This window comes from Heliconius melpomene, chromosome 11 (genome assembly GCF_056956725.1).
Source record: "Heliconius melpomene rosina isolate 202511_hmr_F chromosome 11, ASM5695672v1, whole genome shotgun sequence".
NCBI classification, from domain to species: Eukaryota; Metazoa; Arthropoda; class Insecta; order Lepidoptera; family Nymphalidae; genus Heliconius; species Heliconius melpomene.
The window spans coordinates 4,382,755-4,399,297 of NC_140399.1; the positions used below are offsets into that span (position 1 = coordinate 4,382,755).

General features: G+C 31.8%; 2 protein-coding genes and 1 long non-coding RNA gene across 3 annotated transcripts; 2 read left to right on the top strand and 1 right to left on the bottom strand.

Moving 5' to 3' along the window:
- The first annotated feature begins 103 nt into the window (after window positions 1-103).
- eIF2A (eukaryotic translation initiation factor 2A) lies at window positions 104-6,616 on the top strand. The gene is made up of 12 exons (XM_085193176.1): window positions 104-261; window positions 341-482; window positions 689-824; window positions 1,296-1,375; window positions 1,449-1,627; window positions 1,736-1,890; window positions 2,592-2,676; window positions 3,075-3,248; window positions 3,675-3,852; window positions 3,999-4,252; window positions 4,383-4,579; window positions 5,092-6,616. The coding sequence occupies exons 1-12, from the start codon at window positions 240-242 to the stop codon at window positions 5,215-5,217; spliced, it is 1,728 nt and encodes a 575-aa protein (XP_085049302.1). The 5' UTR covers window positions 104-239; the 3' UTR covers window positions 5,218-6,616.
- Window positions 4,028-7,405, bottom strand: LOC146534459 (uncharacterized). Its single transcript, XR_014878437.1, has 2 exons — window positions 7,083-7,405; window positions 4,028-4,350 (listed from the first exon to the last, which is right to left on the bottom strand). It is a non-coding gene; the product is annotated as an uncharacterized LOC146534459 (long non-coding RNA).
- LOC146534460 (MFS-type transporter SLC18B1-like) lies at window positions 7,406-15,429 on the top strand. The gene is made up of 12 exons (XM_085193175.1): window positions 7,406-7,972; window positions 8,697-8,937; window positions 10,199-10,272; window positions 10,685-10,901; window positions 11,337-11,427; window positions 12,000-12,234; window positions 12,435-12,533; window positions 12,813-12,908; window positions 13,416-13,587; window positions 13,868-14,063; window positions 14,290-14,831; window positions 15,238-15,429. Exons 1-12 carry the CDS (start codon window positions 7,680-7,682, stop codon window positions 15,316-15,318), a joined length of 2,337 nt encoding a protein of 778 aa, XP_085049301.1. The 5' UTR covers window positions 7,406-7,679; the 3' UTR covers window positions 15,319-15,429.
- Window positions 15,430-16,543: the final 1,114 nt, after the last annotated feature.

Sequence of the window (16,543 nt, forward strand, 5' to 3'; positions counted from 1 at the left end):
AAGTTATTTTTAAGTACAGGCCAATAAATATATTGGACAAATAACTTTTAATTTAAATGAAAAATAAATATAAAAATATTTATTTGCTATATTAAAATTTGTCATTAGAATGACGTTTAACGCGTGTTTTTGACGTGTAGATTCACAAATCACAACCCGGTTGAAATTCATTTAGATTTTTTAAAAGATATGACTCGAACATAATAAAAACTACAAAACAAATAAATTATTTCTTAAATATGAGTACCCCATCAATTGCCGGTAAATTTTCATTCCTTTTACATCAAATGATAAATTAAATTTATAAACGTAGGCTAATTTTAATACTATTTTATTTTAGGGTTAACAAACCGGAGCTTATTTCAAATTGAGTTTGGAGATACATATCAGGAAGTGGTCCTCCGTGATGAAAAAACTCCCAATATTCGAAGCATTATATTTAGCCCTAAGGGCACTTATTTAGCATATAGGACAGATAAGAAGTATGTTTTATTTTTAATTGTATCAAGTTTCTATATTAAATCTAAGTAGCTTTGATTTTAAACCCTTCTATTTCAATCTTTTTAAACATTGTAAATAGTTAACTGAAACAAAAAATATTTTTGAACAATATCTTAATTACAAATTACAAATGGTTCATGTACTTTCACAAACAAATAAGATCTTAAAAAAACCTATTTATTTTAAGAGCTGAAATAATAAGATGTTCAGACTGGTCAGTAGCTGCTACAATAGATGGGAACTACAAAGATATGTTTTTCTCACCATTAGACAACTATTTTATTGTATGGGAAATGTTTGCTATTACAAAAGAAAGTCCACAGGTAAGTCTTATATTATTATGTATATTTTTTACTAACCAAATGCAAAAGTAATCTGTTTACATTAAAAATATAATTAATTAAAAAGCAACAACAAACTTTAATTATAGAATAACAATAATATATATAATAAATAAATTTATTTGCAACTTTTTTGTGGCACTTAATGCAATTAGTGACATTTACAAAACATATGAAAAAATATCACTAGTTTAGTTTCGACCATGGTGTGCAGTAGGACAACATTTACTAACAACACATGGTTGTGAATACAATCTACACTCCGGTAAATGAATTATTTTTTCCCTGTTCTGTTATACAAAGTTTGACATTGAATTCACCACTAGTTCTTATGACAAAGATTAAGTCTTATAGGTCTCCTCTGCCTTGCTACATGTAGGAAGAGGTGTAATGCATATACATTTATGCATCATCTAATTTTATCGATGTATATATGAACTTGTAATTTTTAAGGGTAAGCCAAATCTGCATTTAATAAAGTCAGCAAATGGGGAAGTAGTTGGATCGTTTGTTCAAAAAAATCAAGTTGGTTGGTAAGTGTGTTAATGGTATTTTTTTTATATTTGTTTTTTTATTCAAAAAAATAAAATGTTAATTCAATTTTAGGGAACCTAAATGGTCATCAGATGAGAAGTTATTGGCAATATTGAATAATAATAGAGTTCTTATATATGAAGATGTAAAACTTGACCGCTACACACATTATATTCAAGCAGAGAAACTCCAATCGTTTAGCATTTCGCCTAGCGTAGCACCTGCATATTATATTTCTATATTTACATTAGGTATGTCATTATTTTCTTCCATTCTTTCGAGTTGGCACAAGCCTATACTATAAATAACACTAAAAAAACTGCACTTAACTAAACTAAAAAAACTAAACTTATATAAAGGTAAAGCTGGGCAACCATCATTTTGGCGGGTTTTCAAGTACCCTCAGTTTGAAGTGACACAAGCAGTAGTTAGTCGGTCTTCATTTCAAGCTGACAAAGCCACCTTTCATTGGAATAGAAGAGGAACTAATGTGTTTGCTTTAACACAAACTGAGGTTAGTATGTGAATTAAAAAAAAATCATTTAAAAAAGTGTTTGATAATTTTGCAATTGAAATAGTACATATAAAGTCAAAAGTAGACAAAGATTAAATTGAGCTGTCAGCCAATAAAGTGTTCACAATGTCACAGATTAAAAAATCATATTTCAAATACCAATAAGGCATTTCACATATACTACTTTTTTCATATCATGTAATATTATTGGGATCTCTTCATACTTTACGACTTTTGAAACATTATACAAGTTGAATGGTGATACTAAACACTGTGAAATATCATTAATTCAACTATTTTTCAGTTAATATTGAATCCATTTGTACAGCTTAACTGTCTGATCTATGTAATAATATTAGTTAGTTAGTTAAAAATACATCAAATAGGAAATGAACCCATCAAGCTTACTATAGTTATCTGTAGTATATTATAAAATATATTCTTACGAAACCCCACTACAACATAATGCAATGGCGACAAAACTTTTATATTTATAATAGTATTCTATTGTATTTAAATAAAGATAAAAATAGTTAAAATAAAGGAAAATAATAAATTATTAAATATGAGTATAACAGAATGACAAATTCATCTGTAAAAACTTGTTTAACTGTCATTTAGTGCCTATCCCATATTTATTTCTATAATTTGCTGTGTTGTTTATATTTCAATATTTATCATATAAAACATTATTATTACAGGTAGACAAGACGGGTAGTTCCTACTATGGGAAACAAGCTTTGTCATATGGAGATGTAAAGGGAAATGCAGGAAACATGACATTTAGTAAGATACTTTTATTAGGCAAATTATATTAAATTTTTACATAAATTGAGGTCCAAACTGATCTGATGTTGAGTAGATTTTGGATTAAAATGGGACAAGCAACCATTCTCATAAAGTTTCTCATCTATAATAAATAATATAATTTCTTTGTGATAACAAATTATCGCTCACTTATGTACCTATTATGTTTATCTATAGTATGAAAAGAATACAAACGCTTGTTTCTCAATTTTCCATATATACAGAATTAAACAGTACAATTTAAAACAATATTAAAGTTTTCATGTTTGTGTTTTTAGCATACTCAGCTTAAAAGATAAATTAGTCACAATACTTCACTTTTAACTGTAACGACCCGCTCGCGACGTCGCCCGCTTTACAGTGCTTAATTGTAACAGGTAAAGAGGGACCTATCCACGCTATCGCCTGGAATCCAGGCAACTGGAACGAATGGGTGGCGGTGTATGGACACGCGCCCGCCAAAGCGACTATCTTCAATGCTAAATGTGATCCTCTCTTCGAATTTGGGACTGGTGCTTGGAATGCCATTTATTTCCCTCCTGAAGGAAATGATATCCTTTTTAAAAGTTTTATATGTATATCATCATCATCATCATCAACAGCCATCTTTTGTCCACTGTTGGACATAGGCCTTCCTCAATTCTCGCCACCACACTCGATCCTCAGCTTTATATACCTATATTCGAAATATTATGAAAATCTACTTAATTATGTAATAGGAACTTCAATATTTAAATTTTAATACAATTGTGTCAACAACAAAACTTTATAATCGATAGATATTATATATATTTAAGTATAAGTAAAATAATGCAACTTTCTAGAATATTTTATGAAGTTGGCGAGATTAATATGATTTATTTTTTCTAAGCTTTTTAACAAGAATCTATAACTATAGAATTTACAATCAAACATTTACCAGCACCATAAAAAATATAGGTACAATTAAAATAACTTATACCTTAACTCCATTGCACTAGTTCTCCTAGGTGGCTTCGGTAACATAGCAACGGGGCACATTTCCGTATGGGACGTCCGTGGATACAAGAAACTTGGTGAATGCTCAGCACCTGATACAACCAGCCTTCAATGGGATCCTCGTGGGGAAACTTTCCTCACTGCCACCACATACCCTAGACTCACTGTTGGCAATGGGTAATGTTTTTAAATATGCAAATATCTTATAGTAATAAAAGAATCAAAGAACAAAGCATAAAGATTAAGCATAGTTGAATATTAAAATTGCAAATAAATAAGCAGATTCTATAATCACATATAAATATAATTATAAAAACTTTCAGGTACAAAATCTGGCATTACACCGGTGCACTTATGCACAAACGCGTTTGCGCAGAAAAAGAAAACTTACTGTCGATCAGTTGGCAGCCCGGCACATATCCTAAGAGCGAGCTTTCCAAAACCGCACCAAAAAGCTTAGAGGACGCTACTCCTAAAGCAGCTGCAGCGTACAGACCACCTGGAGCTAGAAACCGACCATCAACCTTTGTGTTACACGAACACGAAAAACCTCATAAGCCTGGACAAAGTTCCGATGGTACGTACGAATTATAATTTTATATCTCTTTTGTTTTTTTCATATTGTAAATTTAGTTTCCTCTTTTTATTCTTCTACGTGCGAGATACAACGTAACGCTAAAAAATAATAAATAAATGTATTTATACAGCAACCCCCTCAAAACAAGCGATCAAGCAGAAGGAGAAGCGCGAGGCGCGCAAAGCACGCAAGGCGGAGGAGCGCGGGGACACGTCCCCCGCGAGCTCCGCCCCCGTCGCCCCCTCCGCCCCCGCCGCCTCCTCACGCGGACCTTTCGTGTCCACCGGCGACCCGGAGAAGGATAAAAAGATTAAGAATATTAATAAGGTTGTTCTTATTTCTTTTTTTTATTTATAGTTTGTTTCAGTTTTACTCTCTTTCGATAGATACAAGTATTTTGAAAACAGAAGCAAAGTATATTCCTACAAACATTATGAATGGGACAGCTTTTAAAAATGAATATTTGTTCCAATTTCACGCAAAAACTACTGAACAGATTAAGATGAAACTTAAGTAGCTTATGTATCAGAATAAAACATTGATGCCGCGAACGGGCAAAGCCGCGTTTGGGGCGTTAGTATTTAAATAAGACAATTTTTAACAAGTAGAAAACCAAACCAATTTTCACTGACACTGCGAAAATGAGTTTATTTTTATTATATCGTAACTGATCGGTGTCTTTACAGGGAAGACATAAATCAAAATCAGAATACTAATCAATTTTCGAAAATGTAAAAATCTACTTATAATACTGGCTAAAAGGCTGTTAGCGCAGGTTTAAGCCGACGATATGCGAAATACATATACAAAGATTGTATAACATATTTTAATTATTGCAGAAACTGAGCGACATTGACAAACTGAAACAGCAAAAGGCGGCTGGAAAGCAATTGGAGCTCAACCAACAGGCCAAAATTGATAACGAAGCGGCTTTACTACAGGAACTAGCACAACTACGGTTATGAGATTCAAATTGCAGTTAAATAAATTTGTAAAAGAAGTAAATCGATAATAATAGAACAATCGATTCCTTTTTATTATTTATTTTTTATATATTTACAATATGATCGGCAAGTCCTAGCCTATAAAGCCATGTAAGCCCTGCAAAATTTGGCCCTAAGGTCAAATCTGCTCAGCTATCTACAGCTAACTTAAGACCTATATTGAATGTTTGCTAAAACTATATGTCCGTATTATTAAGTTACAAAGTGAAAAAAAGCTATAATGATCAAAAAACAAAGAACCTTATTCTAACGTTAATATTTTTTTATTTAAATATATCAATTTTTAATCATTTACTCAAAAAATATCAAAATTGTTTGTCTTTTAATATTCTTTCATTTACACACTTTATATTCACACATAAAAGTGTGTAAATGAAAGAAAAATTGCAACTATTGTTTACATTTTTAAGGTGTTATTACACACTTAGGAAAGAAAAATACTTATTGAGAAAATTTATAAAAAATTGCACGGGTTTAAATTCAGCGACGTAATTTTTTTTATACATTTTCTTAATAATTCAAATTGTAACTCCTAAACGAGATCACCTAGCATAGCGGGCTAAAGTACTTGGACCATCCTTAGACACATGGTTTTCACTTATACTAAAGTTTATAGCAAAGTTAACTCAATAATATAATGAATGTATTTTTTGTTATAGGTTTTTTATATATAAATTATTTACATAGGTAAATAATGCTATAAACTAGAGATAATAAGTATAAATGACTACATGCATATGCATCGGAGCTATAAGTAATTTTTTATTCTTAACAAAAATGCATTTTTTATACTAAAAATCATTACTTTAAAAATATTTTAATGCAAGATTATTATTTGTGTTATGTTTAAGTAGGTTCTATTCATCATATTTTTTTGTCATCTAAAAAAGTGCAGCGGTAGTATCGGAAATACTTTGTTTACCATAGCGAGAAAATTAAAATAATTCATCCCCCGAGTTCAACACATAACCATCGTATCTACAGTCAAGCACTGTACCACAGCGTCACTATGGCCTCATAATATTTTATTTCGGATTATTTGTGTTTTGTTATTTATGCTGTTTGTATTCTAACAAATTCTTTATAATAGGCTTTTATTATTTCTTTATAATTTATTAACAATCCTGCTTCTCTTGTTACGACGTTATTTATTTCAAAAATAATATTTTCATATCATATTGTATAGCTGTTATATAAATGCCTAAATACAAAAAGTATTTTAGTAAAAATATTTTTATGGCAGTTACTATGGCATAAGTACTGTCTGTTGAAAGCAGGTATAAAAATATATAATATCAAAATACTGTTAATAGTTATAAGAAATAATTGTATATGCTGGCTTAATAAAAATTTAAATCAAGTTTCATTTTATTTTTATATAACCTTTTTATTTAAACAGTTAATAATCCCTGTTGATCAAGAAAAGTACCATTTCGCCATACCATTTCATGTTTATTTAGCTTAAAGTACACAGAGGGAAGGGAAGACACTGTTCCCTTTAAGACAGCTCCTTTCCTTCTTTTCTTTTCTACCGATTTCATGTTGACATAGCGTGCTTAGTTGTGGAACTCGGTACGCGCGCACGGCAAACGTGGGTTTTTCCGTGTAAATCTCGAACCCGCCAGAGACCAATATTTAAAAATATTGACTATAAACGCGACTGGTTGGGGGTTCGACCCCTACTCGAGGAAATGAAATAATTATTTAAATTAATATTTTCATTTCTTCGCTCTGGTGTCGATCCTGCTACATGGGAGATACAGTTGAAAAAAAATAATCTAAAAAACTATTCTATTTTATAATATTTATAATTATGTCATCATTACCTTGATTCTTGTCATGTAGTTACATAAATATGTGTGTATTGTACAGTTGTAGGTATCGCCCAAAGCCGTCGATGAAGCATTACAAGAGTTGTGCTTAATGAAGCTTATCGTGTCTGTGTCAATGATATAGTACAATGATAAGAGACGTTGAAATCATATGCATTATTAACACAGTATATTATATTCTAAATTTTAAAAAAAAGGTAATAAGTAGGTACATCTTCTAAATTATAAAATTAAAATATAATGTGTGTACTGATATACATAATTTTTTAATATTATTATACTTATGTCTTATATAACACACACAAACCATAGTCAACTTTTTTCTTTATATCCAATTCTATAACATAAGTAATATTCAATCGATACTTTTATATAATTTAATATATTTTTTAAAATAAATATCATTATCGAAGATACCTGTAAGTAAAGGGTTCTTTCGGAAGTTTTTATTTACACCCGATTAGATATCGATAAATAATAATTGATATGTGAGGTAGGTACACATTGACCGTCGCTCAAGCCGTAGTACGTCGTCGAACCGATAACACCAATTAGTATACAATCGACTTAGCTTCTAGTATTTACTTTATAATGGACAGAGAGAGTGAGGACACCGACGAGAGCGGTCACCTGTTAAGAAATCCGGATGAAATACAGAATAGGAATCAAGTCATGTATGGTAGCACTGCGGCGATGGCATCTTCGTCCGAAACGATAGTGTTTGATACGAAGCTGATGAAAACTTCGACTTTGACGGGGGAACTGGCGGCCACGTGGGGCGGTCGGGGCTCATTACCTGATTCTGGAAGAATGAGGAGAGCTCATTCGTGGTCAGGTGGACCACCGGACGAAGTCCCGTCTGACATTAGGATATTGAGAGAAAGGTAGGTACAGTTTTTTATTAATATTTTTAGTGAAGCTATTTTATTTCTTTTAAATAGTAATAAAAACATATTTTTCCGATAGTTAAATGATATATTTTCTAATTATTTTAATAATAACTTATTGTAAATAAGACTAAATACATATAAGATTAAAAAAGATGTTTGATTAGTTAATTCAGGTGCTTTAGAGTCTAGTAGATGATTTTATTATTTTATCATTTACGCTTGTAAATTACTATAGACGATAACATTTTACCTAGGGTAAACATCACGGTTGCTAATATTTACAAGTCATTTTCATTTTCTGGAGTCTTTTTGCAATTATGAAAAGCATATTGTTATTTACGAAATACAAATCTCACGTATCTAAAATGTAAAAAAATTAAAAATATGCCAGCTACAGTTCTTTTTTAAATAAATTTTAAATCGGTTTCACATTGTATCCATCTACGGCAAAGTAGGCGGAGGGAATTTAGTGTTAAGACACTCCGTCCCACTGACCCACACATCCGAATTTTTCGAGACATTGCTTGTTGAGTGAGGAATTCAACACTGCCCTTTTACCTTGGCACTAGAGCGAATTAATTATAAAAATATTAAATAATAATTCATATCCCCGTGTGGGAATCCAACCCACAACCCGTCATGTTACAATCGGATGCTCATGCCCTTGCACCACGACGGTCTCTTACAATATATTAAATTTTCTTGTTTTCATTACAAGGTTAGTGCGCACACAAGCGAAATTGAGGCCAGGGGCGGTGCGCCACCTGTCCCGACACCAGCGGCTGACGCTGGCGTCACTGGCACTGGTGGACTTTATGAGCTTTTGCTCCATGAGCATCATGGCGCCTTTCTTCCCAAGAGAAGCATCTGATAAAGGATTATCTGAAACCATGTGTGGTATGGTGTTCAGCTTCTACGCGGTTGTCATGTTTCTAACTTCACCAATTTTTGGTAAATATGTACGTGTAAAGTATTTGCTTTTGATTTTTATTATAATAAATTTTAAAAATTTATCAGCTTCACGCTGTATCCCATATATAGCAGGGAAGGGAGAGGAAACCTATCGTCAAGATACTGCGTTCCCCACTCTCCGTTGAATTTTTCGAGGCATTGAGTGTTGAGTGACGAAACTCAACGCAAAGTTTTTGCTTTGGTTGAGTGCCAGAGCGAAGAAATTAAAATATTTATAATTCCCGAGAGGGAATCAAATACACAACTGTCGGATTACATTTACATCCTTGTGCCACTGTACCACGAAGGCTTAATTATTTTTTTAAAAATTGTTTTATTTCTGAATTTCATATGATTTTTTGCTTATAACACATAGAAGGATTTATTTTATTAATAAAGTAGGGTTGATGATTTAATTAACAAAAAAATATGGTGATATCTTTATGTAATGTGACATGCATTGAAGATGGTTATGTAAAGTAAATTTTAAGTAATCAGGCTCTAAAGTTGACTTTATACTTTTGCTTTGATATCTATCTATTTTACTTAATTAAATATTACTAAAGTTAAAGTTATTTTATTTTATTTTTTAAATATTGTATATGCCATGTTCGTACCTCGGAAATTAAATTAATAAAATACCAAAAATAATACTAAATACATTAATTCTGGGATTTATTTGTTACCTTAATATCATTTAACACTAAAGTTATTTTTAAATTATCAATTAATAACCTGTTTATGAAGAGTTAGTAAATCATGAGGGCGCGAGCTCACCAACCGCCCACCAACGCACCCACTCTTTGATATAAAGTAGGAATTTTCTGAAAAGGATATTTATAGACTACTTTTATCATATTAAAAATAAATACTCATATGTTGCTGTTATTGATATTTAATTCTGTCTGCGATTTATTGCGTATTGGTAATGAAATATCTGTTAACGTACACTTGATTAGATATATTGTTACAATGTAAGTAAATATATGGATTTTCGCGAATTTTAAACAAACAATAACTAACATAACTAAATAAGTAACTTTAACAATAACATCAAAAAAAAATATTTCTTCGCTCTGGTATCTAAGCGCTATGCCTCTAGGATTCGGCGGAAAATGGTTATGGAGTGTCTCTTTTGTTGTTTCTCTGCAACAAAAGAGACACTCCATACATATGCTGCATTCGGGATAGGTGAAGTAGAATAATTAATAAATAAACTTTTAAAGGCTTTTAAAGTTTTAAAGTTTTAAAGTACTTTTTTTTTTGCAGTTGCCAGCAATTGGAGCGAAGTTCATGTTCATAGCTGGAATGTTTATCGCCGGGTCTTGTAATGTCTTATTTGGGTATGTTGGTAAACAATCTTATCTTATATAAACATATTTTTATTATGTGGACATTTCCGAGACCTAAATCTTTAATTAATTTTAATAGGCATTTGAAAAGTTAATGTCAATATTTACTGTATTACCTTAATTTAAATTTAGTTAATGATAAGAGTGAGTAATTAAAAGAAAATAACATATTTATTAAGCTCTGGGGCAATTAACAGTAGATACATATTATGTTTGCGTTTGTTTTTGAAGCTATGGCATTTATTTCTCCCAGTTATGTCTAAATAAGCGAAAAGCAAAAAAATAAATTATGTTTAAAAACAATATCCTTTTTACCTATACTATAGGTATATCTAACTTTAATAATGAATATAGTTAAAAAAAATAATTAGATATCATTTCTCATAATTGGATTACATTTCAGAACTCTAGTCTTAATAGAAGATGTCAGCACATTTACAACTCTTTGCTTCGTGGTACGTGGTATGGAAGCCCTCGGCGCCAGTGCGTACTCCACAGCCAGCTACGTGTTCGTGGTGAACGCCTTCCCATATTCTATCGGATCGGTTTTGGGGATTTTAGAAACATTTGTGGGACTCGGCATGTCTGTCGGCCCAGCCATAGGAGGGCTTTTGTATTCGGTATGCCTAATATTAATTTCTGTTTTAAACTGTGACGAAAATTGAAATATTTATTTACATTTTCGTTAATTAAATAGTAATTGTTGACATAAAGATGTCCTATACTTACAAAATGTAATTACATTTTTGATTTGATATGAAGTTAAGCCCTCAAATTCAGATTCGTTTTTAAGCCTCACGCTGTTTTCTGTACATAGCAGAGGCATTTAGTGTTAAGACACTCAGTTCTCCACTTTCCGCCGTATTCTGGAGGCATACATACGTGAAAATACTGTCACGTATTAAAAAACGTATTAATAAATAATAAATCACTCCTCCGAGTGGGGATCGAACCCACAATCGACGGCTCCATACATTGATTTATGTTATCAGATATTATTTTATATTTTTATTGTAGTGTACAATAATCAGTGAAATTTCAAATGTTTTAGATAGATTGGAGGATTTGGTCTACCATTTTACAGTTTGGGAATCGTGATGGTGCTGACCGTCCCCATCAACTACTTCTTGTTAGCTGACTGCGATGGTAAATTTGTCCTGGATATTTTATATGTAGCAACATAAAAAAAAAATGTTTCACGCTGTATCCCGCAAAATGCAGGGTAGGCAAAGGAAACCTAAACTAGGTATACTTTCGTTAAGACATTCCGTTTTCCACTTTCCGCCGAATTTTGGAGGCATTGCGTGTTGAGTGGTGGAAAGCGACACCAGAGCGAAGAAATATTACATTTCTTCGAGTGGGAATGGAACCCACAACCAGTGGCGCTTACAGTCACACTCTATGCCTCTGTACCACGACTGGAGTCAAGTAAATGCAGGAAAGATTCTATTATGTAAGCCTCAGTTATACGGATTCGTGGCTATCCGACTGACCCACATAATTAATCTATCTATCAACGTATCGTAATAAAAGCAAACATTGATCTGGTTGATAATTTTAACTGTACTGTAAATTAAAATAAACATGCAACAATAATAATTATTATTTATTAATATTTTCATTTCTTCGCTCTGGCAACAAGGCAAAAAGGCCTAAAAAGCTAAAAAGCTTTTAAAAAAAGCTAAAGTCTAAAAAGTTTTTATATTAAAATATTTCAGAATACGTATCCGGATCAAAGACGGCTTCAATTTTACGGCTTTTCACAATTCCGTCTATAATTATAACTGGCCTAGTAATTGTGATTGTTTCAAACACTTGGGCGTTTTTGGATCCAACTCTTGAACCACACCTGAGGCAATTCGATCTATCTACAAAACAAATAGGACTGATATTCCTTCTGTTCTCCAGTTTATATGGAATCTTCAGTCCTATATGGGGATGGGTGGCAGATCGGTAAAGAATTTTTTTTTTTACAAATTTAAGCAAAAATTTATTAGGTTTTCTTGATTCTTTACTCTGCTTAAGATGGATTCTTAGTTTTTCTAATATTTTTTTTATTTATTGTCTTAGAATACACATAAAAAATATTTAGTTCACAAAGAGACGCATTTTATGTCACGCTTAAAACTATAACATTTTGTACAATTTTTCAGTGTTCACAATCATTGGTGCATGATGGTCTGGGGCTTGTTTCTATCCTCCATTGGCCTTTTATTACTTGGGCCATGTCCATTTATTCCTGGTCTTCCAAAGTAAATATAAATATTTATTTACAACAATTATAAAAGTAAAATTATTTCTGGCTCGTAGTCTGTTAAGTTTTACTATAAACGAAAAATGAATTGTAAGGTATTCTTAATGAATAAGTACTAATCTTTGTTTCGTTGTCCGAATAAAATGGATCTGAAAATAATCCAAAAATAATTTCTATTTACATAATAGATATTTTCTAAAAATTACTGATTTAAATTCAAATATTATTTTCTTAATTTATTATATGCTTAGCTATGGTTTTTTTTTCTCCTTTGTAGAGATTTATGGCTGGATCTTGTAGCGTTATCGATATTGGGTATGTCAGTAGCATTAACCCTCCTGCCAACATTTCAAGGAGTATTAACGAGTTCAATGTAAGTATATTTTACTTATAGTGGATGATACGTTTTTTTAATGTTTGCACCAAAGTAATAAAAAATATCGTTTATGTACTTTTATATGTACTTTTATTATATTTTATTTATTGCTTTTTCATATAAATTTGCAAGATTAAATACCTAATAGTTTGAAAGACTAGATTATTATTATTTTATCAAATTCGTCGTGTGCTAGATATAAAAATTCTCCGTCCTCTTCTTCACACCAGAATTACAAACATAGTGTGTTAAGATCAGAGCAAGAAAATTGAAAATAATCCAGTGGTAATAGAAACAATAACCATAATGTTTACAGTTAAATTTTATATAAATAAAATTTAACTAAGATAAATCATACAAAGCTGACTTGAAATTAAATTTAAATATTATAATTGTGCCTGAAGTTATGTAGTAGGAAAAAACGCGTACGCCAATTCCGTAAGTTTCGAAAGTTTTGGAATCTCAAGCATTTCATGTTAGTGTTTCATTTATTATTATTTTTAGCTATGAAGGTGGTTGTCCAGAGGCACTCGCTACGTACAGCGCGGTGGCAGGAGTGTGGTCTTGTTGTTACTCCTTGGGGGAAGTTCTCGGACCGGCGTTGGGGGGCGCCCTCTCTCAGAAGTATGGATTTCCACTTTGCGCTACTCTGTGTGCTGCTGCTTGCTTCTCGATGGTAAAACTTGCATATTATAATATATTTTTTTTATGTTTTTTTAATTTCAATGTATTGATATTGATTCACATTGTTAATTATGTCCAAAGTTTGATTATTATGTAGAACTTTACAAAATCATTCTTGCCTGCCTAAGCCTGCTAGGCGCAGGATGCAGCGTGAAGCCTAAAAAAAACTATGTATAATTGTGCAAGTGAATAATAATATTGTTTACGTGTTTTTGTATATATAATAATATATATGTACAAAAACACGTAAAAGCCATAATTACAAATTGCAGGCTGTGGTGACTCTTATATTTTTCTCAATGCGAGAGTCAACGAAGTGGGTGGACGCTTCGGAATATTCTAATTCAATTCCATACAGTGATACCACATGGAATAGCAACCATTTCTGCCAGGAAACACAGAGCGCACCAGAAAGCCGTATTGCTGAAAACTCACCTCTCCTACCGTGCTCGTGTGCTGCTAGATCTGGTAACAATTTCTATTTGTATTTTGTCTATTTTCATATTTCTTTTCTACTTATTTATATTAAGGTACATTTTAACATACCATGTTCATCACCAAGTAGCGCGCAAAAATATTATATGTTGCATTTCCTCTGAATGGGAATGAACCCACAACCTGTTGCAATTACGTTTATTGTGCCTCGACTGGCTTCCTGGTCTATATATAATAACGCATTATATTTATTTTTTAGAATTTTATGTGAATCCAACACCGAACAGACATGTTTGTTTAATACATGACAAAAGTAGAAAAGGTGGTTCAGCCAGTGTTGCAGATTCAATAGCATATTTCTTAAAATTCCAGTACGTAACAAATATGTATATATATATAAAGAGAAAAAAAGCGAAAAAAGATAGACAAAGAAAGGATGAACTGTACCAAAATTACCTTGATAATAGCAATAATGCAAATGACAATGTAAAAGATAGATATATAGAAGAAACTCATAAACAAAATAGAACTGCGTCAAATAATACTATTATAGAAAATAGACGATGTCACAATACCGAAAACAGCTTTTGCTCATATTTAGACAATAAAATATTTGGTCCAGTTCTTACGGAAATTAAAAAAGAAAATATTATTATTAAAAGGAATCACAAAGGTCTGGTCGCGAAACTGGTTTCATTAGATGAAGAAAAAAATCCCTCAGATGATATAATAAGGCATAATATTCAAAAAGTTCATTTTTACGAGCAAGTTCCAGAATGCGCCACTCTTGACGATGTTTTCGTAAGTGTAATACCAATGTAATAATTATATTTTTTATTCTAAAGATCTTTGAATCCTACTTTTTACAGACATTATAAAATACCTGGGGGAATTCAAAGCCAAACTTTGTCTAAAACAGGCTGGAGAAACAGATGAATCTTGATTTCTTGAGAAAGACAATAAAATAATAATTGTACCGAACATAATACATACTCGTATTTAAAATAATTTTTAACACCTTGCGATGTCATTTCCCACCCACTCCCTTTCCATGAGGACACTTCCGTCCACCACTTTTCGCCGTATTCTGGAGGCATTGTGAGCGCTTTGCCTCGGTACCAGAGTAAGAAAATGAAAATATTTATTTATATAATTGTATACTATTAATTATATTTATTTCATAAGGTTTGTGTTTATTTAAAAACAGGATGGATGTGAGTGCAGGGACGGCGTGACATACGCGAGAGGGACAGTCACGATGTCTTCCACAGGAGCCTGCGAAGTTTAGTTAAAATCCTCTAATAATTCATGTGATATTTCCAAAATACCTAATATTAAGTTGAAAGTTTATTGTTATTTGAAATTAATTTAGTTATAAATAAATTTTATTAATTTGATTGATGATTTTTTTTACATATATTTACCCTGAAATTCTAAAATAGCATAGAATATTTTCCGAACCGCGCGGATTACTGGGAATTTATAAAATGTAGAGGGTAGAAAGGAATTTACTTACACATTGAAAATAGGGAAAGAGGGGAATGTCAAAGCTACCCTCTTTCTTTCAATGTGTGCACGTCTTAATACTCTCAGGGTAGTATACCTCTAAACAAAATATGCTATCCTAGTATAATCGACCTCTATAGACGATTTCCCAACAACATTAGTCCAAGCCCTTGACCACTGACCACGTGTGCCAAATTTCTCTTCGAATTTTCCTCAAGGAGAGGAATAATCAGCTACGAAGGCTACGAGGCTACGACCTATAAGAACCACTGGTACCAGGAAAATATAAAAGGATAGGAGTTTTTACAGAAACGATTAGCTTACAGCTAGTGTTGTATATTTCACGCCCCAAAGCCATAATGAAAAAAAAAACAATAATTTTAGTTAACAATTATGTTGATGAAATGATTGGTTTTTTACAAATTGTAAATATATATATACCGTAACAAAGAAATTATTTTTATTTTAAATTATATGTCATTGGATTGCGCCCGTTACATAAGTAAAAACACAAATATTAAACATTTTATATTAAACTCACAAAACAATACAAATCTTTAATAATTACTATTTTTCATAAATAAATATGTAAATACAAAAACAAATATTTTTCAATGTTGTATATACATTCGCAAGAAATAGATCTAAATAAATATCGAGGCCGATTGTTATATTTAGAAAGGTTATAACGTCTACAGCAAAATCATTGACGTCACTACCATACACATTCATAGAGGGTGGCTGTGAGGGTCGACGGGGGTGGACGGAGGGTGGAAGAGAGGGACAGACAAAATCAAACAAAGGATACGCCCTCTATACATTGAAAGCGATATAATGCTATCACATTCTATTTTCGACGAACTTTTCGTATATTCTGATATCCTGGTAACAGCTACGATGTTGGAAAATTCCGAGTATTGACTACGTAGCAGCTACAATTTTCTAATAATATGTATATGAAAATCTCAGTATTTTTCGTATTGGTATAAATCTGGGACGTGTTTAAA